We start from the raw sequence: 25,776 nt of genomic DNA on the forward strand, positions 1-25,776 counted from the left end.
CCCTCTGACTCCCATAGCCCCCCCCAAGTGAAGGGAACTCCTCAGATGTGTCTCGAAGGCACTTCCCTGACCTGTGTGTGTATGGTTTTTTTTTTTTTCTTCCAGTGCAGGGGATTGAACTCAGGGCCTTACCTATGCTAGGTGAGTTCTCGATCATCAAGCCACTTTGAACTTGGGTTGTGCAAGTCAAGGTCTACCACGAGGTGGGTGATCTGCAAAGTGCTTGCAAGGACCTGAGCCCCATCCCTAGAACTCATGTTACAAAATCTGTCGTGAATATACATCCACGTTCTCAAAGTAAGAGAGGCAGAGACAGGCAGATCTCTGGGCTCACTGGTCAGCCATGCTAGTTGACCCAGGGACCAATGAGAAACCCTGTCTCAAAATACAAGGTAAACAATACCTAAGGAATAATGCCTGAGGCTGACGTCTGATTGCACATGCACATTGCACGCACATGCACACACACACAGAGCACAGAGGCCTATAGTGAATGCAGAGGAGAGAGCCTGCATCTCTGTGGGGATCCAGAAGCTGTGCAGGATCCTGGGGACATTAGTAGTGAAAACAGGTTTAAGTCCTAGGCCTGGTCTTTGCTGTCCTCCTCAGATCCTCTGTTTAGCACAGGAATTGGAAGCACATTAGGAGTTCAGGGGAGTGGGGCCCTGCCTTAGATCACCAATCCTGCAGAATTAGGTTAAGAGGTGACCCTTGGGGAGGGACGTAGGCAAGCCAACATGGTATTCTTGGCTCAAGCCCACTTTACTTGCTCCCTAAGACTCAATGTACCCTGACTCCTCTTTTCACAGTAAGGTCACTGAAAGCTGAATGGGGTGACAGAGGCTGAGACAGGCTTGGCCTTCAGTGCATGACCACCCTCTGGTCATCCGAGTGAGGATCTGGTCAGTCATGGTACAGCCATCAGTCCGTATGGGAATGTGGCCCAGCCCCACATGGGCCGTGGTGTGAAATCTCAAGGAGGGAAGGACATCTTTCAGAATAGCCATATGCACAATTGAGCCTTGTTTTCCTCCCTGCAGAGTGTCACCAACAATGTGTCTGACTCAGAACCATTGCGTGTTCCCATCAGCCACTGTGCCTGGCACACAGTAAGCACTCCTCAAATGCTGGCTAATGTAAACTCAATGGCTACTGTAACTAAGTGATCTCGGGGCTCAGCCTCCTCATCTGTAAAATGGGCTTGATGATGTACTGAGGGACCCAATACCAAGCCCTTCCCCCTCTATCTCCATTCCCTCCCCAGAACAGAACCCCAGGAGAGGGAGGCAGGGAAATAGATATCTTCCCGTCTGTCTGTCAATCCATCTGCAATAGTGGCATCAGTTTTCATAGACGAGGGGAATCTGCAAAGTAGTCAAAAAAATATTTCCTCTGTGACTCCAGAAGCCCAGCTGTTCTCTTTTAGGAAAAGTGCTGAGGGCTGAAAACACAGGAACAATGATAGAGAGACAGGAAAGTGGGGTGGGGGAGGGAAGAGAAAAGTGAAGGGCACGGGGCGGGGCAGTGTGGAGTGCAAGGTGTACACAGAGCCTTTCCTGGGCCACCTGGAACAGCATTCAGCAAGACTGCCATTTTCCCAGAAGCTTCTGGGATCCACCAGCCACCAGTGTGCTTGCCCTGTGGGACCTGGGCTCAAAGGTAACATTAGCGGAGGAAGACACAAGTCATTGCTGGCATTGTCATTATACTTATGAGTGAGTCACCCGACCCCACCTGGAGGGAGGTCCTGTGGAGAACGGTCAGGCTTACTCAGCCCCTAGACCCACTCAGGACTATTGCGGTCCCTCCATGGGCCTTGTTCAAACATGGCTTCCCCATCCTTTCTCCTCTGTACTTGCTCTTCTCACTTCTTCAGAAGCCCGTGTTCTAGTCTGCAGGTTGGGTCCTATCCCTCTCACCTTTAGATGCCTCTCCTTCTCAGAGCTCTGGTCACTCTCTGCCTCCTGTCAGATCCTCCTATAAGCAGGGTTACCCCTGCTCTGGCCCATGCTTCCACAAACAAACCTGAGTGCCCTGAGCTTTGAATCCTGGTGCCATCTGGCCAGATCTGGCACAGGCAAGCCCTGGATCAAGTGCTTGGGGGTTGGTATTCTCACTTGGCACTCCTTACCCTGTTCACCTCTGGACACCCACTAATGCCACTGGGGAGACTGGACTCCCAGCTCCATGTCAATAACACAGGTGGTTAGCCCACATGGGTGCTGGTCCCTGCTTTCTTTAAGAGATGAGCACCCTGACTGCCACTCACCTCTCGGTGGGCTTGAGTGACTTCCCTGCCTCCCTAGGCCTCCCGTTCCTCATCTATGTCATAAGAGTGCCAGCACAGGATTCCTGGAGCTGTGGAAAGTATGAAATATTACTTGAGAGCACAGAATAAAGACCTAGCAGTGCCCCCAGGGTCACAGGGTCCCTCTGGCCTCAGGTAGAAAAGCCCACCCTTCCCTGGCCATCTGCTGCCCATGCTTAACCACGAAACTCCAGTGGACAAAGCAGCCTCTGGAGTTCAGAGGAGGGGCTTGCTCCTCTACTGACCTTTATCAAGGAGACATCGGGGCTTTCTGGCAGTGACATGGGCTGGTGGCCTCTGAGCTGACTATCCCTGGACCTGAATATAGAAGAGAGAGAGGAGCTAAAGCCTCCAGCTTTGTTCTAGACCACAACTGGGTACCTCAACCCTTTTCTCCTTCTCCACCTCTACTCCCTACCCCCCATTTAACTCTCTTGGTTGCCATGACAGCAGAATCCTGGGAAGTAGGACTCCTTGGAGGGACAGAAATGGAGTGAGACCATGTGTGTGCTAGTGTATTTGCCCAGGTGGGTGTCCCCTTGCACGCTGCTGGGGGCTGTCTGTTTGGGTGAGGTCTTTTCCAGGCATGTTTCATGGACACCCAACTAGAGCACAAACAGAAATAATCAGAGTCTTGCTTACTCACTACTTTGTTGATAGGTCCGGAAGGTGACAGAGCCTACAGTTGCATCCCTGTCCCCTTGCTCCCTCAGCAGGCTCATGCAAATGTTCCTCTGTCACCTTGCAGTGGGAGGCAGGCAGGATAGGTTGATGGGGAAACTGAGGTCTTCCTGTGTAGCTGCCCATTTGAGTTGCGGCTGTCCTGGGTCCTCAGATAGTAGTGTATCTGAGGGGGCATTTGGTATGTCATAACCCTGAACTTCCCAGCTCCCTGCCCCAGTAAGAATGGTCAGTGTCCACCACAAGAAGAGCTCAGCAGCAAGGTCTCCTGTTCACTCAAACATTGGCTTAAGAATAGTCTTTGAGCCAGGCGGTAGTGGCGCATGCCTTTAACCAGCCCTTGGGAGGCAGAGGCAGGCGGATTTCTGAGTTCAAGGCCAGCCTGGTCTACAGAGTGAGTTCCAGGACAGCCAGGGCTATACAGAGAAACCCTGTCTCAAAACAAAACAAGACAAAAAACAAAAAAAGAATAGTTTTTGAATAGTCTCCCTCTCAACCCTACTGTCTGCTCTCCAGGAACTCTCCTGTATTCCTGGGTTGTACTCTCTTCCTCCTGTGCTGTCTGTCTCTCTCTTAAATAGCTTCTCTTTCCTCTTTCTTCTCCTGAGAGTTGGGCGTGTCTTATTCTGTCAGATATTTCTCTGACTGGTCACTTTTTCTGCCACTCACTTTCATACATGATATAGATAGACATCACATTCAACCGTGGGTGCTTTGGTGCTTCTTTCTACAAACTAACTTTACCTTCTTTGTTTTTTGATTAAAGGTGAATACTAAAGGCTGAGCCACATCCTAATCAAATATCTTGTAACAAAGATGCAGAGATGAATTTAATAAAAAAAAGAGTAGTCTTTGAACTCTTCTAAAGTAGGTCTGGGGCCAGCTCTCCAGGAAGACTGGTGAGATGCATGAGATGCAGAGAGAGGAAGGCCCACAGTGGAGAGTCTTCAGAGGCAGCAGCCATGCACTTGTCTGGGGCCAGCAGGCATGGAGACAGGAGGACACATAGAGGAACCCGCTATGTCTGTCTGCTTGCCGTGCTTCCAACACGAGCTGGTGTTTATCTCCAGCTCTGAGGCACACAGACAGCCCATTCTACCGCCAACTCACCGAGGTGAAAATGCCACAGCTAAATTGAAGTGTGGAGAGCTGGCCGCTGGTGGAATGAGTAGCCGTGAGGTTGGCTGACTCTAGGGAGAGGGATGAGTGAGATGTCAGCCCATCCTACCCATCTCACTGTGTGATGGAGACCTTTCTGAACCCAGCTTCCTGGTTGCAAGCCTGCAGCCAGGACCTCTTGCTCTAGGCCCCTCTGCCCCCTGAGTCATCTGAGGCAGCTCCCCACCCTGCACTGGGTAGAAGGATTGGAGGCTCCTGGACAAGCCTGCTCTTAGATTGTGTGTATAGGAGAAAGGGAGTCTGGATGTGTGGGGCAGGGAGTGGGGTGCAATGCTGTCTGAGTTACTGGAACTTACTAAGGGCATACCAGGCCTATCTCCCCACTTGCCTGCTGAGCCACCACAACACAACAGGCACAGGTATTTCTGGATGGTTTCACACCTCAGCAGGTGGTGTGAACACACTGCCTCAGTGTGCACACCCATATTTAAATTTGAGACTACAGGGAGCCTTCCTGGAGTCTGAGATCTCAGGCTGCCATCTGATCCATTCCACGTGCTCAGGACAAGAATCCCACCCAGGGAGGCCCTGTCCAAACTCAAACTTCCATGAGAGTTGCCGGGGTCAGGGCTTGCTATGGGTCCTGGTTTCACCAAAGTCACCTTATCTCTCTTAGTGACGTGGATACCGCCCACCCTCTGCAGGGCAACATCTTCCCACAGTTTCAAAGTGGCCAGTAAGAGCCTAGCTAGAAGCATGGCATGGCGGTGCACACCTTTAATCCCAACACTCAGGAGGCAGAGGCAGACAGATCTCTGAGTTTGAAGCTAGCCTAGTCTACAGTGTGAGTTCCAGCACAGCCAGGGGTGGCTACACAGAGAAAATCAGTCTCAAGCAAACCAAAAAAAAAAAAAAAAAAAAAAAAAACAAATAAACAAACAAAGAGCCCGGTGAGGGATCAGCCTGCCTGTACTCAAGCCTGCTCTGGGGCCCATTCCCCCCAGAAATGCCAAGTTCATTTCTCAGTGACAGAAATGGCATGTGTGAAGGGGAAGGGGCAGAAAGAGGAAGAAGATGCTTAGGTTTGCCCCAAGAACCCCTACATCAGGGCATCCTCCCTCACCCAAATGCCCTCATACGTGTCATGGAGCTTGGGACAAGCAAGCAGAGAGACCTGGGCCAAGGGCACTGTCTGTGGTTGCTGCCCTCTTCTGCCCAGAGGCCAAACCCTGCATAGGAGATTAGGAGCTTTTGCCCAAGGGTCTTGAAGAACAAAAAGAGGTGGAGAAAGGTCTGCAGCTGACCTACCCTGACTCTAATGACAAACACTGCATTTCACCCTGACACATGGCACACAGGTGTACAATATGACACAGGTATATCCCCCAAACATCCCCAAACTAGATCCCCACAGAGCAGCCCATACTAGCCTTCTGCGCACAATGGCTCATCCTCCAGAGAGTGAGGTGTGCTGGCCCTGTTCCAAGGGTCAGAATAATCAGAGTAGGCTATCTCACTGAAGTCTTGTGAGTGCTGACATCAAACAAGGCAGGCAAGGGGGAAACGATACAAGGGCTTTTCCAGAAAAGGCCATGTTCTAGAAGTTTCACCCAGTCATCAGGCCCGTCATTGCTTTGTTGACAAATAGACCCCATCCTGTGCTAGAAACCAGTGCCAGCTCCCTGTAAACTTAACTTTGCCTTCTGTGTCTGGGCCAGAGCTGTAACCCCTGGGATATGGAACCTGAACTGGGGTGAGGGGTTCTCACACATGGCCATAATGGAGAAGCATGCCAGTGATTGGTAGATAAAGAGAGGAGGGGGATATGCCTTATGCAGGCAGAGCAGACCCCAAGGAGACTGCAAACCAGAAGATCCTGACCTCCCTCCTGTCACCTAATTCACATGGCCAATGTCCCCAGGGTGTGACATGACATCATACATATTCCAGCTTCTCCCTTTAGCACCGTCAAGATCTTGTCTTGACAAACATGGGAGAGGACCTGGAGACTACCTCAAACTACCTCTGCCTCAGCCTGCTCCAGAGATGGGTCTCTTCTGACCCATGACCATTCCTGCCCCTACTATCCAGGAACTCAGGTCCTCCTGCTAACTGCCCAGAGGTCTGACCTGTCTTGCTGTCCCCTGGTGGCCACCCTGACCTGTCTCTGTTCACTCTCCATCCGGTTTGATATAAGTTGATATCAATTAGACTGATAGTTTCCTTCTCTCACAAATGGCCTCTGGTCCCAGACTAGAGATGCCCCTCTTAAGGCATGCCCTTAAAGCCCAGAGCCTGCTGTCCCTTGAGGATTCCTCCATCTGTTCTCTGACATGCCAGTATGGCTAATTCCACTGACTCCTAGCACCCCAACCTATCCCAACTTCTTTGGGCATGGGCTAGATGGCCAGGTGGGAAGAGAGCTTCCAGCTTGCCACACTTCTGCACCAAGGCTAAGCTTGAGATCCCAGACAGAGGGAGAATCAGGAAGCCCGGGCTCCAGATGCTTCAGTGCTATGTGGCTTTGGACAGCTCACCCTCTGTGTGGGTCTATATTGAGGACAACGGGAGTCTACAGAAGACAAAACAAAAGAGGACCCCTCCCAGCCCCCACCCCTGGGAGAAGAGGCCAGCCCGAGGCTTATCTAGTGAGCTAAGGCTTTTAGGATTTCCTTCTTCCCTCCAGAAGAAGGAAATCACTTAAAGGGTATGCCCTTTGGGGGGTATCGTGACTTGGTAAGGATTGCCAGTGCAAGAAGTGGGCCAGGCTTGCACCTTTTTTGCGGGAGGCTACCTGGGGATTTGGATGCCTCCCCTGACAGAGCCGAGCATTCCATGGACACCTATCAGATTCTTGGAAACCGACTCTGGCAGCCGTAGCCCCAGGGCCCTGGGTCCTCTTTTCCTCCCTATTCCTTGGAATGGGATTCCTGCGGATAGGATAGTCGTGCTTGGGTGGGCCAGGTGCTGGCAGCCCAGCTCCTCCCCCCACCTCCACTGTGCCTCCCCGGCTGCTGTCCTGGACTTGGGCCTTAATGGAGCGTAAACAGCCTGGCAGAGGGAAGCCTCATTAGGTCTGATCTAATTAGGAGGCTCTGTGCAGTGGAGGTGGGTGGGGAGGGCCACCCATTCCCAGAGCTTGCTTTGCCCCAGGAATGTCATACATGTACATTCCTAGGACCTTCCTCGTAGCCTGCGAAGGCAGACTGTCCCAGGCAGCTGCAAGGGAAGGCTGTTCAGAGAGGGCAGGTGATCTGCCAGGGTGATATAGTCAACAATGGCTTCCTTAGGAAGTGCACCCCACAGGCCTCCCAATTTCTTGTGCTCCTCAACCTCTAAGGCAGGTGCATGGCCCCATTTGCCTGCCATCTGCAGTTTGGCTAGATCTTACCCATGAATCTGTCTTTAGGTCTCCTCTCTCCCTCCTGCACTACCAGATGCCACAGTAGGTCAGATGGTGGGAGGCTGGATGTGGGGTAGACTGGTCTCTCTCTCTCTCTCTCTCTCTCTCTCTCTCTCTCTCTCTCTCTCTCTCTCTCTGTGTGTGTGTGTGTGTGTGTGTGTGTGTGTGTTTCTGGCTCCCTCTGTGATCAGGATAGGGGAGTGGATGCCATGCCAAGGGGCCCACCGCCCCTTCGTTAGTCTTACCTAACAAGCTGTTTATGGGTACGACATGACACCTGCTTTCTTCTTTATAAGTTCAATAATTTATAGGCATATTAGCAGCCTGGCGGCTGCCCTGGGCCCCAGCCAGACGGGACGGGGCGATGCAGCCGGGTGCCTCTGCCGATATTTACTCTCTCCCACCATCAATTATTAAGGAGCTCTCCTTCAGTTTTGCACATAATTACACGCGCCGTTATGGTTTGAACTCCCCTGCTCTAAATCCCTCTGGAGCAGGGCCCAACCTGTCCCACAGGACTGCCATAGCCCAGGGACCCAGCTGCCTGCAGACTGAGAGAGGTGGCCATAGCTCAACCTCAAACCCTGTTGAGTGTCCTTGGCCAGCTATGGTCTTCCCCATCCTAGGGTGGGGTCTCTGCACCCTTGCTGTCCATGTGACATACCCTCCCACCTCGGTACACATAGCTGTCTTCTTCTCACTGTTTGGTTCAGCACAGCCATGACTACCTGCTGAATGTCTGCCCTGACTCCCCAGTGCCTGCTTTGTGTGTGTGTGCAAACACAGCCTGTATCATACTGGGTTGAGTCTTGTTTGCTAGACCATGGGCTCTGGAGGTACAGAGAAAGCTATGACAAATGTTTGCTGGATGAACAAGTGGATGGATAGACGGATGCATGGGTGGCCGAGTGCCTGTCACTAGCAAGTCCACTGAAGCACCTGCCTCTTCATCCCAAGCCAGCAAGTCCTTCCCAGTAGGCCCTCTTCCTCCCGTGCCCCCTACACTATCCTGGTTTAGACTGAGTTATTCCATGGGCAGCAAAGCTGGGCCCTCATCTACACGCAGGCCAGGGTAGCGTGCAGTGAGACGATCCCCTCAATCTTATGTCTGCTGTGTGGGTTGGAGAAGTTGCCAGTCCTTTCTGATACTGTTTCCCTATTGGCTAAATGGGGATGACAACAGCCCCTCTGGGGGTGTGGCTGAGGCTTACATCAGGACCTATCAAGACACAAATGTTCAGTCTTCGTCTGCGAACTGAGCCCACAGAAACTCAGCTGTCCCGAATCAGATGGTCTCATTCCCACCTTCTTTTGTCCACTCTCCCCACAAGTCTCAGGGCTAGCACTAAACTTGGCTCCTGAGGGCTACACACACACCACAGACTGATTAATCAAAACGTGGCCACATCTTAGCCTACACTATTGAGGAGGGAAAGTCCCCCCACGGAACCAAAAACAAGCCAGAGGCCATGCCCTTCCCATATTAACCACAGAGTAAAAACCAAGCCCCAGATGCCCACTGGGTTCAAAAGCCCAGGGCTATTTCCCTGGGGACCCCACGCCTCCGTCTCTTTCATAAGAGCAAGTAATAGGATGGCCCACCGTGGGGTTGTTGAGAGATCAAATGAATTACTGATTGAACAGTTAACGCAGGAGTGGTGTGCTGCCTGGAGAGGTGTAGTCATGGGGTGTACTTGGAGCACAAGGTGTGGGGTGGGCCTGACTCCCTTCTGTCTTTGAGAGGTGGTGGTCCCCCAAAGTGGCGGCCATCCTCCTGTGTACATACTTTCCTACACGTGGGGATATCTGGGCTCAGGTCATAGGGTATGCTTTTGGAATTGATATGAAGCTGTGTCCTTGTTTGCATCCTTGCTTTGTTCCTCCAGGCTGCGTGGCAGGGTTGCCTGTGCTGACTTGTGTGACTCTTGTGTCTGTCCGCATCATCATTTGTCATTCTACTGTGTGATCACACTGCTCTCTGTCCGTCATCCTGCCTTTGAGAGGTACATCCAAGGCTTCTGACCCTTGCTCTTACAGAAACCTTGTGGGAGAACCTCTTGTTTCTCTGTGATGTGTACCCAACATGGAGCTGTTGAATAACAGACTGCACATCTTTTCAACCTTATCAGGGGCAACCTAGCTGCTCTGTAGTTCCTCACCCTATTGGCAGGAGGCACTTTGCCTGCATTAACCCATGCCCTGACCCGTAGTGGGCACCAGGAATGGGGGCACACATGTAATAGGCACAGCATACATTATTAGTCAGGTACTGCTCTGTAACAAACCACACCTGCGGTGGCTTACAACAAATAAATACGACCTCATAGATTGCTCAGGGATTCTCATAGATTCAGGAAGGGAATTCAAGTGAGGTAAAGTTGGCATCTCTGCCTCAGGGTCTCTTGGGTGAAGGTATCCAAAGAGCTGTGGTCTTCTCAGGGCTCTGCTTGGGAAACATGGCTCCATCCCAAGTGGACTTCTCATCAGAGCTGCTAGTGGCACGACAGCGGATTCCCTTAGAGTAGGCAAGCCACCATGGACAAAGAACATCCAAGATGGAAGCTGCATTGTTTTTACAATCTTGTATCCCAAGTGACATCCTGTCCGTTTGTCATATTCTAGTCCTCAGAAGTGAGTTGGGGAGTGGACATGTTGCTCAGAATTAGAGTGCTTGTTTAGCATGTGTGAATCCCTGAGACAATAGGAGGGAAGGGAGCGAGAGTCAGTTGGTCCATCTGCACTGGGGAGTGGGGGTGGTTAGGATGACGTCTCCCTGGGAGACTGTAAGTCAGGAGTCGCTGGGAGTCATTTTAGGTCTGCCTAAGAGCAGGCAACTGAAGCTTGGGAAGTGAAGTGACTTGTCCAGGGTCACACAACAATTAGAGAGAGCATCGGAGCTAGAACATGAGGCTGCTTGGGTGCCTCTGAATCTACTGCACTGCCTTTGACCTCAGATAATAACAGGTTCTGAGCTAAGTTAATAGACAAGTCTCCACACATCGGAACTCAAGGTGAGTGCTTAATGAATGGATTTGCTAACAGTGCTGCCTGTTTGCACGCATTAGCTCAAATTTCTTCTTGTGTCTCCATGGGGACTGCCAAGCCCAGGCCCTTAGGAGTAGCTGTTCTGCCAAGCACGGGGTCCCAAAGAGCTGCAGAGTGGCCCCTCTATACAGATTGCTATTTAGATTTGCATTTTTTTTCTTTCCTCCCAATTTAATCTTTTTATCCCCAATGGAGAGAGCATGTCTCTGGCTCCTCCCATTCCAGGTAACTCAGGGTTAGAAACATCATTGGGTCTTTTCTTGGGGCCTTTGGAGTGAGCAGGATACTCACTGATTGACTTCAGACAAGGTTCTTCCTTTTCAGCCCCCATGGATACCACATCCAGGCCAGGCAGCCTCCCAACCCTGCCAGGACTTCTGCTAAAGCCTCAGAGCCTCCCAGCCTCCCCCCTGCTCCCTACCCCCCACCCCCAGTGCTTAGCATCCCCAGAGGGCTGCTGACTGCTCTGCTCCAGCTATGGCACTGTGACCTCAGTCCTGAGTGAGCAGGACTCAAGAGCACTCTGTGGCCAAAAGGGCTCAAAGCCTGGCCACAGGGCTACTTCCAAGTGGGGACTTCTCATCCGGCTCCCTCAGGTCCCCACTCCCTTTTCTGCCTCACAACTGCACAGAACTCTGACCTATGGATTAACTGCCAGGCCCCAATCCACTTCACTCCAGCCTGAATCTCTAGGACCTCATTATGCTATGGACTCCGTAACACCAGCATAAAAGGCTGCAGAGCACGGGCTAGTCTGGGGCTCTGCTCCCAGGTATACGAAGCCCCTGATTATGGAAGTCAGCTTTCTAGGAGGCTAAAATTTTCCTCTAGGGAACTCAAGAGCCTTATCCCGATGTCCCCATAGGCTAGGCAGGACTGAAGAGCCCTGAGGCCTTGGTATATTACTGAGGGAACTTTGGCCCAGAGAGGGGCAGTTCTCTTAAAGGTCACACAGCAAGGTAATAATAGTTAGCGTGTGGGAATATGAGGTTCACCTGAGCACCCAGCTCCAAAGGCCTGGAGTGTGAGCACTATCTCTTCAGCCCCTGGTCCATGCAACTGCTGCTCACCCAGCTTCCACTGACTCCTAGCTCCTCAGCTCCGTTTTTCTTGCTAATTAGAGGTCTCAGCAATGACTCTGCTGTCCCAGCCATTTTAGAGCCGTCATTAATTTCAAGTGCCTTCAGAAATAACCATCATCGTAAAACCCTATGAGCTGCCGGGATGCAAGCAGGCAGGACCAGCAGACAAGGAGGCAGGCTTGTGTGTGCCACCCTCTCCAGTCTGTGCCTCAGGGGATCCCTGTTCCTGCTGGGGCCCCGCCTCCTGAAACCTCAGCCCCAAAGGCGAGAGAGGAAAGATAGCTGGGGCATGCACAGTGAACACACACAACGGAAGCCCAGCCTGGCCTCTCTCAAGCAAGATAGCGTGGGCAATGCGGCAGTCCATCCAAGCGTCCGCTCTCTCGTTTGTATGATAGAATCTACAAGTTCAATCCTTCTTTGCTGCGTTTATTTTGTTTCATTTTGAGACAGCTGTCTTGGGAACGTGCAGCAGCCCCACCCCCACACTCCACTGCCTCAGTTTCCTCGGTGCTGGGATCACAGATGTGAGCCACCACAGCCGGTGGCCGTGCCATTCATGAGATGAGCAGAAGGAAAAAACAGAGCTTAGAACCCTTGCAGATTGGTTGATGTGTTTTAGAAGGTAGTCCTGTCATCCACCTGCCCTGGAAAGCTTACTCCAGCCCCTGCTCTGCGGCCCGAATTCAGGCTACAGAAGACTGGTTGCTTGAAGCCATTGGCTCCTACTTTCCTAGTTGTCCGTGGAGACCAGGATCTCCTTTGCATCCGTTTGCTCTTGGGAGCCCCCTAGTGGTAGGTCAGAGAGCAACAGTGGGGCAGACCTTGCCTAAGGCCATTAAGTCTAGGGAGGGAGTCAGGCATAGAAGAGATGGATCTTCATTTGTTCTTGAAACACAATGGAAACCAGGAGAAAGACTTACCACCTAGGAGGTAGACCAACAAAAGCCTGCAGGTGTCGGGGAGCGTGAGAGTTCCTTGGCTGTAGTTCTGTTTCTAGCCAAGTCCCCAAACTGGACCGTCCTGATGCTTCACACTTGGCCCTGGGGCCCGCGAGAGCACTGTTGAGGGGCCACCCCACCAGTCATCTGGCTAAGGAGGGGACCCAGTGTTAACCTCCTCCCTTTGGGGTCAGAATTATACGGTCGGGGACCAGGCCCCAGCAGAGCCCCTACAAAGGCTTCTTCGGGCCGTAGTGCCCCCACCCTCCCCAAGCCTCTTTTCCCATTGCTTCATCTGGTGGAGAAGGTTGGAGAATCTGAGCGAGATCTTTCTTCAGGAGACATAGAGAAAGAGCTATGTTTGGGCTACCTTACAATGGAGGAGTAAGGCTTCAAGGTAACTGTGGTGTCGCCTCCATCGCCCCAGGACACAGAGAGAAGATGGGTCAAGATCCCATCCTAGCTCACCAGCTTCCTCATCTGGCAACTGGAGACTGAGGGTGGGGGCGATAGACTCTCCCCCATTTCTCCGACCAGATCACTGAGGCAGGGAGCAGGTGAGTCGGGGGCGGAGATCTGCGGTGGCCGCGCCTTGCCTGCGTCAGTCGCCGCACCAGGAATAGCCCCCGCCCCCGCCCCCCGCCCCGCATCGGGTCTGGCAGAGCCTTTACGCAGGAGCTAGGGAGCGTCTATTCCTGTCGGGCTGTGGGAGGAGGCGGCGAGGGAGGGCGGGAGCTCACCGGTAACTCACAAACAGCCGGGGTGGGGGAGCTGGGGAGACTGGGAAGGGGGTGCAAGGATCACGGAATCGGGGGACCCATGAGCCGCCTGCGCTAGGCTCTGGAAGGGAGGGGACTCGTGTGGCCGCCCCACCTCCCCTCCTACCAGTAAGTCCCTCTGCCAAGCCTGCCTCCCACTGGTTTACTCAGCCCTGGAAAGCCATTCAAATTCCCTTTCCACGGTTTACAAGCTGTGTGACCGTGGCCAAGTCACGTAACCTTTCCGAGTCTGGGGTTCCTGCTCTTTATTTTAGGAGAGTAGTAGTGCCTCTTCCTGAGGTTGTTGGAAGAAGAATGTAAGATGCAAGGAGCATCCCCGACACCTGCGGGGAAGGGGCTCTAGGTAGGCCTGAGATAAGGATGGACATAGACAGGAGGCAGGAATGTCCCGAGCAGTGGTGTACCAGTGAGGCTGAGAGGTATCCAGGATCGGTTTCGCTGGAACAGGTTTGTGCAACTCTTTGGACTATGTGTGAAGCTGGTCTGTGGAAATCAAGACAGTGCTGGGGGTGGGGACTTGAAGCTGGCCTCTCCACGCCAGCCAGATATCTCTGAAATGTCAGTCTGGCTCCTTGGAAGGCAAACGAGGCACTGGGAGCGGGATCCTTGCCCACCCCAGAAAGGCACAGGCCTTGTGCTGGTCTCTTCCCGCCCTGCTCTTTGCCTGCCTACAAACTATCGGGAGTGCTGAGGTGCTAATGGGGAGAAGGGAACTCTGCCTTGTGGTGTCTTCATTGACGGTTATTCTAATAAAGCTGGCATGATTTTAAAGGGGCATCTGGCTTCAAACAGATGGAAAGACGCACTGTTGAAGGATGTGAGGTCCCAATGGGTTGCCTTGCCTACACCGCAACCCTTGCCAGGCCACCCTGCCAGGCTAGTCTCTGATCTGTGACCCAAGAAGAGTCTCGGTCTCTGTGTAAAGATCTTATTCTTTGGAGCCATCTGAAGATGTGGTACCCACCAAATTCAGTATTTATTTTAGGGAGTTAGATGGTAAATAGCTAAGCCTAGACTGAGGATCTATACTGCCCTCTTCTGGGCACTTGGTAGAGTGCCACCGTCCGGAGCCTTCCAGATAGGCCTGCTGCCCTCTGCTGGACAGGAAACCCGACGGGGTGGGGACTAGGATGCTAAAGCAGATTCTAGACCTGGCCTCCGGGTAGACCCACTTAGGCAGCTCGGCTTCCACATCCCCTTCCTGTGCTTCCCGGCCAGCCTCGCCCTAAGATCCCTAGGAAGTGGTGGTGGTGGTGGTGTGCGTGGGGGGAGGGGGTCCTGGACATTTCGAGAGGAGGGGTCAAGACCTGACCCTCCTCAAGCTGTCCTCTAAACAACTGTGACCAGGTGGGGGCCCCCCGTCTGTCTACGTGCGTGTGTCGGTCCACACGGCAATGTGCAGTGACCCCCCCAGTTAAGACGTGTGAACACACGCGCTCACATGCATACGCGTGTGGCCAGAGACAATCCCACGCGAATGGGTGCACGCACTCTGGGAAGACCGCGGGCTGGGCTGGCTTAAGACTAGCTGGAGCCTGGGACCCAGAGGGGCGCTGCGTGGTGCAGGGCGGGAGCGCGGGGGCGCCGGCCCGGGTGCGTTCTTCGTCTGCGCCCCGCTGCCACTCTCGCTGCCCCCCGGGCGCTGGGCAGCTGCTGGGGCGCTCCTCGATCTTCGCTCGGTTCTCTGAAGGAAGGACCCCCACCCAGGTTTTGCGGCCGCGCCTTCTCTCTCCTCCCCCGCCCGGCTCCAGAGCTCGCTCTCTAGCTCCCTCCCTCCTTCCTCTGTCCCTCCTCCCTCCCTGGCTCGCTGCTCGCTCCTCTCGCTCCCTCCCCACGCCGCGGCAGAGCGCGGAGCCCGAGCGGGAGCCGGCGCGGGAGCCGGAGCGGGCGGCAGCTCAGGAGGCGGCCGGACCTGGACCCGTCCCGGTCCTGGAGCGCGCGGAGTCCCCACCCGCGCCGCTCGGGCCCCTCTCCCGACGCGGGGCTCAGAGCAGCATGCGCGGCAGCTGCCCACCGGCCCCAGCCCTGGCCCCGCTGCGGAGAACGCCCGGCCTCGATCCCGGCCCCAGCGGTAGAGGCGGTGGCGGCCGCTCCCGGCCGGCCCGAGGGACAGAGCCAGGCTCCGGGAGCCCGCGACACGCGTCCTGAGAGCTCCTGCTCCTCAGCCCGCCGCCGCCGCGGCCTCGGCCTCCGCCCCCGACTCCCGAGCTCCTGCCCTAGGGCCGGCTGGGCTCCAGCCCGCGTGGGACAGACAGACGGACAGCCAGCCCTGCGAGGGCGCGCGGACCGGGCGGAGGTGTTGTAGGAGGAGACGGAGGAGGGGGGCTGGGCTGGGGCTGGGGCCGCGCCGGCAAGAGAGACATGCGATTGGTGACCAAGCCGAGCGGACGGACAGCGCGCCCGAGATGCAGGTGAGCCCCTCCGCCTTGGCCGAGCCCCGAGTCGGCAGCCCTGCGGCGAGTGCCTCTGGGAGCTGCTGTCGACCCAGGCTTCACCCTCCTGGGGCTATGTAGGGCACCTTGTACCACCCAGACCCCCTTTGGGGTCGCAGGCTTGACCCTCAAGTTTCAAACGATTTTCCCATTTCCGTTCCGCTAGTCCTAACAGATCCCAGGTTGGCAAGCTGGGACCCGTGATCAAGGAGAGGTCCCTACCATTCCATTTTATTCCTGCCCTGGTGCCCCCTAAATCATCCTCCCATTCTGGGCAATGGTCACCCAAGAGGATATGTTCTCTCAGCCCTGGGTGAGTCTCTTTCGGTGGACCAGAGACCACCCCCCAGCCCTGGCTAATGCCCTTAAGCTTGGGGACACAGCTAGCAAACAGTTTCTCCCCAAGCTCCAGCTAGGATTGCCCCTCTCTCCACAGGAGCTTTGTCAGCCTCTTTTTGACTCCTTTCTTGTTCCTCCTGGGTGAAAGGAAGGTGGAGGGCGGAAGAAAGGGGAGGGGAGAGTCCAGTTGAGGAAGACCCAGGAACGTTAGGGGCTCCCCTTTGTCTTCGTTCAGCTGGGCTTCTCACCTCCTCCTGCCCCACTTTTCATTCCGAGGGAAATGGGTGGGAAGTGGGAGCCTGCTGAGAAGAGGGAGATGAGGAAGGAGCTTCCTGTGTGTGTCCCCCAAACACACCCTATTCGGGTGGGTTTTGGGCTTCCTGCCCTCTAAGACAACCAGATGTTTCTTTCTGGGTGGGTCCCACTTTGAGGAGGGGTGGGGCCAGGCAGGTAGGCAGTCCCCTGGGTCTCTTATTGCTGGGGTCCCTGACCAGCCCCTGAACAGCTCTTGTTGTGGCGGCACCTCCCCTTTGTTCTCAAATGCCCTGTGGTGGGTGGGTGGGTGCAGTGGCGACTGGGGCACATGGAAGATGGGGAGAGCTCTGCCCTGTTGGGTAGGAGTGCAAGAGGCCTGCGGTGGGGGCAGGACCATCTGGGCCAGCCCCTTTCTGCCAGCCCAGCCTTTCCTCAGTCCTTGGCTGGGCTTGGACAGCCAGAGGGCGCCCAGCTCTCCTGGTTCCCGGCTCTGGGCTCAGCCCTGCTGGCCATTATGCCAACGACTTTAGCACGGGCCTCGGTGCCAAGGGAGCTCGGGGGCACCAAGCCGGCAGAGAGCCTTGGGTTTCCCTGACCCCTCTGAGGACTGCTAGTGAGGGGGTGGGTGTTCCACTGCTCCTGGCCCTTTGTCCTTGTGTGGGCCAAGAGGGGTGCAGAGTCCTCAGACATTGGGAGGGTGCTGGCAACCTAGTTTGCTGGGAGGCAAGACGGTAGTGATAGAAAGGAGAGGAAAAAAAAGAAGAAAAGCATAGGAGTCACGCTGAAGGTGCCAGGGGAAAGGGCACGTGGTCTCAGAAGACCCGAGGGCAACACCCAACTGCCTCTGCCAAAGAAGGACAGGACCCCCACACCTGGTGCAGCTCTTGGCTATGCCCCTTCCCCCATCCCTAGCTGAAGTGTGTATGAGGCCGCCTTGGGTAGGATTCCATCAAGACGGTAATGCTTCCTAGACCTGGAGCAAGTGAGGGTAAGAAAGCAGCTTTTCTGGGATGGGTGTGTGCCACACGATGAGGTTTGATGCTTTGTGAGTGGAGGGATCCTGCAAGACAGAGAAGAATGTAGAGAGCCGGCTACCTGTCACGATCCTCTTTGATCGTGGGGAGTCATCTTTTCCATCTGTCTCTAAACATCCCTTTCTCTTACACTAGAAAAAAAAATTTTTTTTTTGAACTCAGAATTCTAGAGGACCAATGCCCTCCTTCCCCAGAATGAGCTGTTGCTTGGCAAAAAAAAAAGTTGAGCAGTACCTATGTTGGGATAACTAAGCTGAGGTTAGGTGCCTGTGAGAGCAGAAGGCTAGCCCTGTAGGCTAGAATCCTGGTCTGGCTTTTCTGTGTGTGACATTCCAGCCCCAAGTTCCCCTCCCAGGACGAGACTACTGATTGTATCTTGTTCTGTCCCTACCGATTCTTCCCCATATGCCTGAATCCTCTCTTGACTTGGGCTAGCATCCCTTCCTAAAAGGTCCTCTCCTTCCAAAAGCCTTCCCTCGCTGCTCTTAGTACCCGCAGCTCGAAGGAACCACAATGGTTTTACAGATGATGGTGGAGCAGCCCGTCCGTCCATTCATGCGTTTATTCGGAACATCCTGGTGAGCTGCCTGCTTGGCTGCTGGATAGACCTTATGGTTACCCCCCAAATACCTAGGCAACCCTCTGAACATGGGAAAGACACCATGAGGTCCGAGGACCTCCTGGCAATGACAACTTAGAGGGGACATAGAATCCTTAGCTGCATGAATGGAGCTGCATATGCACTAAAAATGTCCCACGTAGACGGGAGCGAGCCGACGCAGAACACTCCGGAAGCGGGAGTTTCTCTGTGGAGTCAGGCTCTTAGGGGAAGATGGCTGGTTGTATCCCAAAGTACCATCAAGCTTTGCAGTGACACGGGGATCAGGGGTTTCTAGAGTGAGGGGGCTCTCTGAAGGAAGCTTTGAAAAGGCAGGGTCATTTCCAAACACATTTGAGGCCTCTTGATTCCGACCTCTGTGTGCAGGAATGGATAAGTGCTTGTCCACAGCCTGAGTGCTGTGGGCCAATAGCAGTTCGGCTGAGTGTACAGTGTCCCCAGTGTCACCTCACTGTGAGAGTGGACCCGAGAGCCAGAGGCCTGGTTCAAGCCTCAGCTCCACCACTGCCTAGTTCTGCGACTTTGGGTAACTTACTTAATCTCTCTGGGCCTCCATGTCCTTTCCAGTAAAGTGGAGTTAACTGTGGTATCTACCTCGGTGGAGGTGGTGGCAATTAAGTGTGCTGATACACACAATGAATGCACTTATCGTGTGGAGCGCACAGTGAGTGCATAATGAGCACCAGCTACTCTCAGTTTGTATCAGTGATGTGCTTCCGGTTTTCTCATTGTAGGTGGTGCTGAGATATGGTTTTATAACCCAGTAAACAACCAGAAGGGTGATATGACCTGTCCAAAGCCCCCATCTTGCAGGCATGAGCTCACTCTAGAGTGCTGTCCTCCTGACCGTGGGTGGCAGCTGTGCTCACTGGTCTAGGCCTAGCCTGCTAACTTGTTGATCCAGACGCTTGTATTCATGACAATAGTACTTGCCAGGGCGCGATGACACCCGCTCGCCACCCCAGAGTTCAGGAGGCGGAGTTGGGTGGATCTCTGTGAGTTTAAGGCCAGCCTGGTCTACATAGTAAGTTTGATGCTAGCCAAGGCTATACGGTAAGACACACACACAAATAATAAATAAAATAAATCCTAGTAGGGCTTGTAATAACAGAGTGAGCACGTGCTCCAACGTCAGCGCTCAGACGTGTACTTCTCCACACTTCACCCTCTGCTCCTTTTCCTGAGACAATTGCCACCCTAAATTATGTAAATTTCTCTTGCCTCTTGCATTTGGGGCTGAGGCTGTAGCTCAGTGGTAGGACACTTGCCTAGTGTGCATGATGCACTGGGTTCAAGTCCCAGCACCAAGATAAAACAATCCATTTAGCTATAGAAGAATGCTGGTATTTTTAGTCATTTCTTGGCTCTCTATAAAACATAAACCAATACAGCCCTCTGGAACTGGCTTTTCCCCTCATTAGCACGTTCTTGCAAATGATAGTGGATATTCAGCACCCATTCATTTTTCCCTGGTGGATTTGAGTGTCACACAGTGTATTCCTGGCCCTCCTATTGAAGAGCATTTGGGTTGTCACTCTTTCTGGCTCTTACTGATACTGCTGCCACACACCCCCTCTCCCCGTCTCCCGAGGCAGTGTGGGAAGTGCCCTGAACTGTTGGGCTGCAGGACATGTTCATGTTCAGCTTTCCTGGGAACTGTGCCAACGTGTTTTCCAAATTGGTTGGACCACTTCATGCCCTGCTCACAGGGGGGCGGCTGCTCCCACTTCTCCCCATCCCCAGACAACTCTGTGCTGACTGTCAGCTGTCTTGATTTTTTTTTCCTTGATTGAGTGAGTGTAAAATGGGATTTCATTATAGCCTTGATTTGTGTTTCTGGGATTCAAGGTTTGTAGTGTGTGAAAGGGGGTTGGGACAGGCAGCATCCAGTGTGGGTCGGATGCTCACTCCGTGGTTGTCCCCCATCCCCCCATGCAAGTCAGTTTCCTCTGGCATGAGGATATTGTCCGTAAAAGTTCTGAGCTTCCATGGGCAGGTGTGGTGGGAGGGGACCCCAAATGAAGGCAGAGCAAGGCTTATGTCCCTGTGCAGCAAGAAGAAAAGGAAAGCTGTTCTGGGAGACCCAGTGTCTGGGTCTGCTTCAGGGTGGAAAGGGCTGTCCTGGTTCAGGAGGTACAGGGAGCCTGTGCTCATCTCTCTGAAGATCCCTTTCCTTCACGCTGGCACTGACATTAGGCCTGGCACTAGTGATAACAAGAATGTAGTGGCCAAACTGCTGGATGAAACAGATGTGTTCCAGCATTCACAACTTCCCGAGGAGCCTTCTCTGATGGCTCTTGCCTATGCAATGAATGAAGGGTGGCAGAGCAAGATGGCTTCTGGGTATCCAAGGGTCCCTAAACCACAAGGTCCACCAGAGGAGCTAAGAAGCCAAGTGCTGACAGGCTAAGTTGGAGTAAATTCCCTGCCAGCCTGGTGTACCCGCAATTGATTTCACTCGCCTTCCCGCCCAGGCCTGGGCCCCTGGAGCTGGTTAGCGGCGAGCGCCAGTGCTGGCGGAATAATTATGCCTATTTCATGTGACACCCAAATTGATTGCCGCCAGGGTGACATTACCAGGGCATTGTTCCTCATCTCCAACCTCTTATTACATGTTATTAGGGTGTGTGGTGTGTGTGTGTTTTTCTATTTTTTTTTTTTTTTCCATTTCAGGGAATTAATCTCTCCCTGCCACCTCCTCTGCTGTCCTCTGCAGAGAGTCACTCTCAGCCTGGAAAGGGAGCAGGGGCCTAGCCAGCCTACGTGGTCCTGAGCAGGCCTGCAAATACAGCTGGGGGCCTGGCTATCTCTAGTCCCTTGGCTTGGATCTAAACTGTGGGTATCTCAGAGCCGAGAGAGGCTGATGAGATACAGCTTCCAGAAAGGCCTCTGCTTGCATGCATCCTAAGACAGGCTGCTCACAGTGAGGCCAGGGCAGGCTGCTCATCCACCTCACTTTAGTCTGGTTCCACCCATGGCCTTGGCTCAGCTCTCTGCCCCAGCCACGGACACTTGATACCTTCAGCCTTGACACAATTCTTAGAGGTTTGCAATGGTTCTCACCTCATGTGGACTTGTGCAAGGGCAGGCTTGGTGGTCACCCAGCTGTGCAGGGCCCAGCAAAGCCCATGTCTGACCAGAGGATCTTCCAGCCCCCTGGCATGAGCTCAGTTTACCGTGTTGGAAGAATAGGCTTTTGCAAGGAGCTGGCCAGGACTGAGCTAAGCAGCCAATGTTAGGAAAAGCATGATGTTTTTGTTTAAAGTTTCTCGAACCATGACATGAATAACTCAGCAGATCTTGCTTTATAAAGTATCAGGGTTTTGTTTCACCCCTGTGTGAAGCACAAATATCTAAAACCATCGCTCACCCATGACCTGACGCCACCATGAGATATATGGCCACATTGGAATGGCAGAGAAAATAACTGTGGGTGTACAAAGAAGGTAACAGGCTTGAGATAGTGGGTAGCCCCTGGTACTCTTAGACTGAATTCCCTCATCTGTATGGTGGTCTCCAAAGTGCGATTCCTGTGGACTCAGACTGGCTCAGGGTCTTGACCTAACTGCCCAAGCTCAGTTTGATCATCAGTTCAGTGGGGTTGATACACTGTGGGCCAGCGAGGCTGTCATGCTTAGTATGTGCTCTCGGCACACACACACCTTTCTTCCAAGAGCTCTCTGTGTCCAGCATGGTGGGGCAGCATGAAGTCTTCCAGCCCCCTTTGCAAATGCAGAGAGTCAAGGGGCAAGAGTGCTTCAAGATTTTGCAGGTCAAGAGAAGCCGAGGTATAACGAATCCCAGCTCAGCCTCTTGTTGCTGTGTGGCTTTCAGCAATGATATGACTTCTCTGTGCCTCAGTTCCCTGATCAGGATAAGTATATCCTGAGCAGGGATAAGTATACCAGCCTCCTAAGCGATTGTGAAGATAACACCGGTTGACTGGCCGTGTGTGAGCTACTCTGCTCTGTCTGTATGTTTTGTAAGAGAATGGAAGGTGAGGCAGAGTTTAGATTCTCCAGAGTTCCTACCGTGCTGTGGCCTTGAACAGATTCACAGTACCCCTCTGTGTTTCCGATTCTTTGGATTGCTCTACAGAGTCTCAGGTGGCCTGGAACTATGAAGAACAAACTGTCCTCAAACTCACAGAGATTCCCCCAGCCTCTACTTCCCAAGTGTTAAGATTAAAGGCGTGAACTGATGTACCTAGCTGTTTCCAGTTTTCTACCCACGGAATGGTATAATAATTTTACCTGTCTTGATGGGTCGCTGTGCTTGCCATAGGATGCCTGGTGCCAGGGTCCCTCTAGGAGGTTCCCGGCCACCATCACCATGGTGATCAAATTGCTAGCTAACCCCAACCCCTGCTGCTTCTTCTCCATTTGGGCCTGCTTAGATCTGTGGGTCTATGCCCTTGTCTCTCTCAAGGCCTGGGCCTCTGCATCTTGAGAGGCCCCAGGGAGTGAGCGGATGGAACAGGAGTGAGTGTTCCTGCTTGAATGAATGGAGGATGAGGTAGGGGGCTTCATGTGTCCTTTTCTGTCCCTAAGAGCATAGATTGGCATCTCAGATCAGAAGAAGGGTCACATGGAGGTGCAGGTCCTGAATTTCCCAAGTTTCTCTGTCATCACATCACATAGGCCCGGACAGCATCTCCTCACCTAGGGGACAGCTCCCATTCAAGGAAGGGAGTGCTCTCTAATGAGGCAGGCCCAGCACAGGTGACCCTGTAAAATGAGTGGCAAGCTCCAAAAGCCGTCCAGTTCTTCCCCCCAGGATCACACAGCAGGATGAAGTGCCCTGGCTAGAATCCAGGATACAGCCCGTGAGCCCTTGGCCACCATAGTTGACTTTCTCAAGGCCCTATATATAGAAGCCTTTAAACACTAAGACGCTCTGACAATTAAAATTCATAATTTATCCCGCAAATGGCCTGAGGTTGTGGGCTTGCCGGAAGGCTGGCAGCTCCTGAGACAGGCTGTGCTTGGGTCGAGTGGGCAGGGGCCTCTCTCCCTTGCATTCAGGGGCCAGATGCTTGTCCAGGGCAGCCCAGGGAGTTCAGGACAGCCAAGGTGACTGGAGACTGGCCTGACCTCACTTGACCTAAAAGGCTGATATGATAGGTAAGCAGCCCCGTTAGTGTCCTCCAGTCACAGGCCAGGTGACACTAGGAAAAAGACTGAATTTCTCAGGGTGCCAGAGAGGCAGGGCTGGTGGCACCCAGCCAGGTGATCCCTCACCCACAAACACATTGGTGTACTCTCTGCGTCACACATATATACTGGTATTTTCTCTGTGTGTGCCACATACTACCCGTGCGCACGAATACCCTGGGAGCCTAGCAACTCTTTGCCAGAATCGAGAGCCAGAGGAAAACAAAGAATTATGCAGGGCAAAGGATGGGACCTCAATTTTCTTCCAGGTTGATTTTTCTCTCCTGTTGGGGTGTGTATGTGTGTGTGTGTGGGGGGGGTGCAGCTAGAGATGATCGCCAGAGAGAAGAGAACACACTGGGCTGTCCCAGCCTGCCAGGACAGCCCATCTTCAGCAGCTCAGTTTAGATGCTGATCCTTCTCACAAGGTCCCCTCCCCTGTGCCCAGGTGACCTGCTCCTGGGCTCTCAGCCTACCCTGCAGACTAACACTACCCCCCCCACCCCCCACCATTAGCTGCCCCCTCCTTAAGCCATTATCAGCCATTCACACCTCGGCAGGGATGAGTCAGGGCAGCCAGAATAGTGTCTTGAAGGAGCCCAGGGACTGGGCCAGGATTTGGAGCACAGGAGCCCCAATGGGAGTCTCACATGCTTTCAGATCGACCCTGGCTACAAACCACCTCCTCCTCTATCATATCTTTGCTGGGCCCCTCCTCCTCTGCCCTCTCCTCTTCTCCCCGAATACCCTCTTGAGCCTAGACTAGACTAGGTGCTGGAGGACAGGGTTGAACCCTAGGCCTAGTTTGTGTCAGGGGCTGTCCCCACAGTGATGTGATTCTTTGACTAGTTGAGGTGGGAGAGGCTAGGGGTACAGAAATGAATAAAATCCAGCTTAGCATTTTCATCTAGGGGCCATAGAGAAAGGGAGATGGAGGGACACTGGGAGCCATGCTCCAGAGAGGCCCCACAAGAGGAGAGGCCCCACCAGCTGGGTGATGAAAGCTAGGCACACTCGTCATGGGGTAGGGGGACCAACAGGTAGCTGTGGAATGTCTCTAGAAGGTACTATACTACCCCAGCCTCTTGGACCCTAGCTGCCAGTGAACAGGTAACATGTGACATGCTATCATGCTGTCACATGGATCCAGCTAAAGACAAAGAAAGGCCCCAACAAGCCAGCAACTGTGAGCAAAGCTGCCTTGAGAGGCCCAGCCTCTGCCTGGCTTCTGCTCTTTGGTAACCGAGTCCCCTCACTTTCATTAGCCTCTGTCTGGCCATCTGAAGACGGTTAGCTAGTCAAATCCACTGTGCGGGGGAGGCGGGGTGGCAGTGGTGAGAACAGGGTAGGTTAACAGGCCCCGGTCTGACAACCGGATGCCATACAATGTGAGGTAGAAGCCGGACACGTGGCTCCCACACGGCTCTGACCCACCCACTGCTGATATTTTTTTGAGGGGTTTCATCATGTCATTCTGGCTGCTCTAGGACTGACTATGTAGACCAAGCCAGCCTGGAACTCACAGAGATCCACCTGCCTCTGCCTCCCTGGTGCTGGGATTAAAGGCATGCACCTCCAAGCCTAGTCGTCTCCCTGACTGTTACCACTTACCTGTCCCTGTACCCGTCTCTCACCCACCGACTGCTTGTCTTTCTGCCTCTCTGGCCCATCCTATGAAACCCATGTGACTCTCTTCTGTCATCCTCTCTTCTCTTCCTTTCTCCCATGGCCTTTATGGATAGTGAGGCTGAGTACTCTAGAGGGTCCTCTAGCCAGCCTGCCAGCTCTGCCATGCCACAGACCCACCTGTGGGAACAGTGGGCTTCAAGGCAATGTGCCCAGAAGTCCGGGGGACTGCCACCCTTGAGGAATGCTGAGTGAATACCATGGCATACCGACAGAGAGCCCAGCGCACCTAAGCCTTCCCCCCATGCTATAGCTCATCCCAAATGAGGAGAGACTTGGGTCCAAACAGGGGCGTGGGTTCACAGGCTGCCAAGTGGAGAATCACTAAACACATGCCAGGTGGCCCACGTACCGCAAGGGCTAAACACCTGCACATGGCTCTCTGAGGACCAACAGCTTCCCACTTCCTCAGGCCCTCCCTCCCCCTACACACACACCAGGCAGCTGGCTCTCCCAAGACTATCAGACCCACCAGAGAGACAGAGTGCTGCTGCCTCCTGACTTTGTGGCCTCATGCTGGTGCAAGTGAGTTCCCTCCCTGCACCTTGGTTTCTCAACTGTAAAATGAGTGCGAAATGCCCCTTGAGACCCCTGTCTCCTGGGTTTCTGAGACAGTGTGGAAAGCTCCAATCATGCAGCCTATAGCTGCTGTTCTCCATGGTAGCCCCTCCCCTTTTCTGACAGGCTTTGTGAGCCTGGCTGGGTGCTGCACCCAGAAGCCACCAGACACTGCCTATGGGACAACATGACCCCAGCCCACCCATGAGGAATCCCACACCCTTTCCTCCCACCAACAGCCGTTCTCACCACCAGAGTCCCAGTGTGAAGGAGTTCCAGTCAGGGGAGCTGAGCAGCCCAGGGTTCAATTAGATCCTCTCAGCCTTGATGAAACTCCTGCTC

At 53.7% G+C, this 25,776-nt stretch overlaps 1 protein-coding gene across 15 annotated transcripts in view; it reads left to right on the plus strand.

Annotated features, from left to right (window-relative positions):
- Lingo1 (leucine rich repeat and Ig domain containing 1) overlaps positions 1–25,776 on the plus strand; it is a 180,391-nt gene that overhangs the window by 148,080 nt on the left and 6,535 nt on the right. The window contains exon 1 of one of the 15 annotated variants that reach the window (XM_076925675.1): positions 14,802–15,769. The exons of the other annotated variants lie outside the window; for them this stretch is intronic. Coding sequence (XP_076781790.1) covers positions 15,764–15,769 — 6 coding nt within the window. The 5' untranslated portion in view covers positions 14,802–15,763. Of the gene's footprint in view, positions 1–14,801; positions 15,770–25,776 lie in introns of those variants that run through there. 15 annotated transcript variants of the gene reach the window in all.

Source organism: Arvicanthis niloticus, chromosome 26 (genome assembly GCF_011762505.2).
Source record: "Arvicanthis niloticus isolate mArvNil1 chromosome 26, mArvNil1.pat.X, whole genome shotgun sequence".
NCBI lineage: Eukaryota > Metazoa > Chordata > Mammalia > Rodentia > Muridae > Arvicanthis > Arvicanthis niloticus.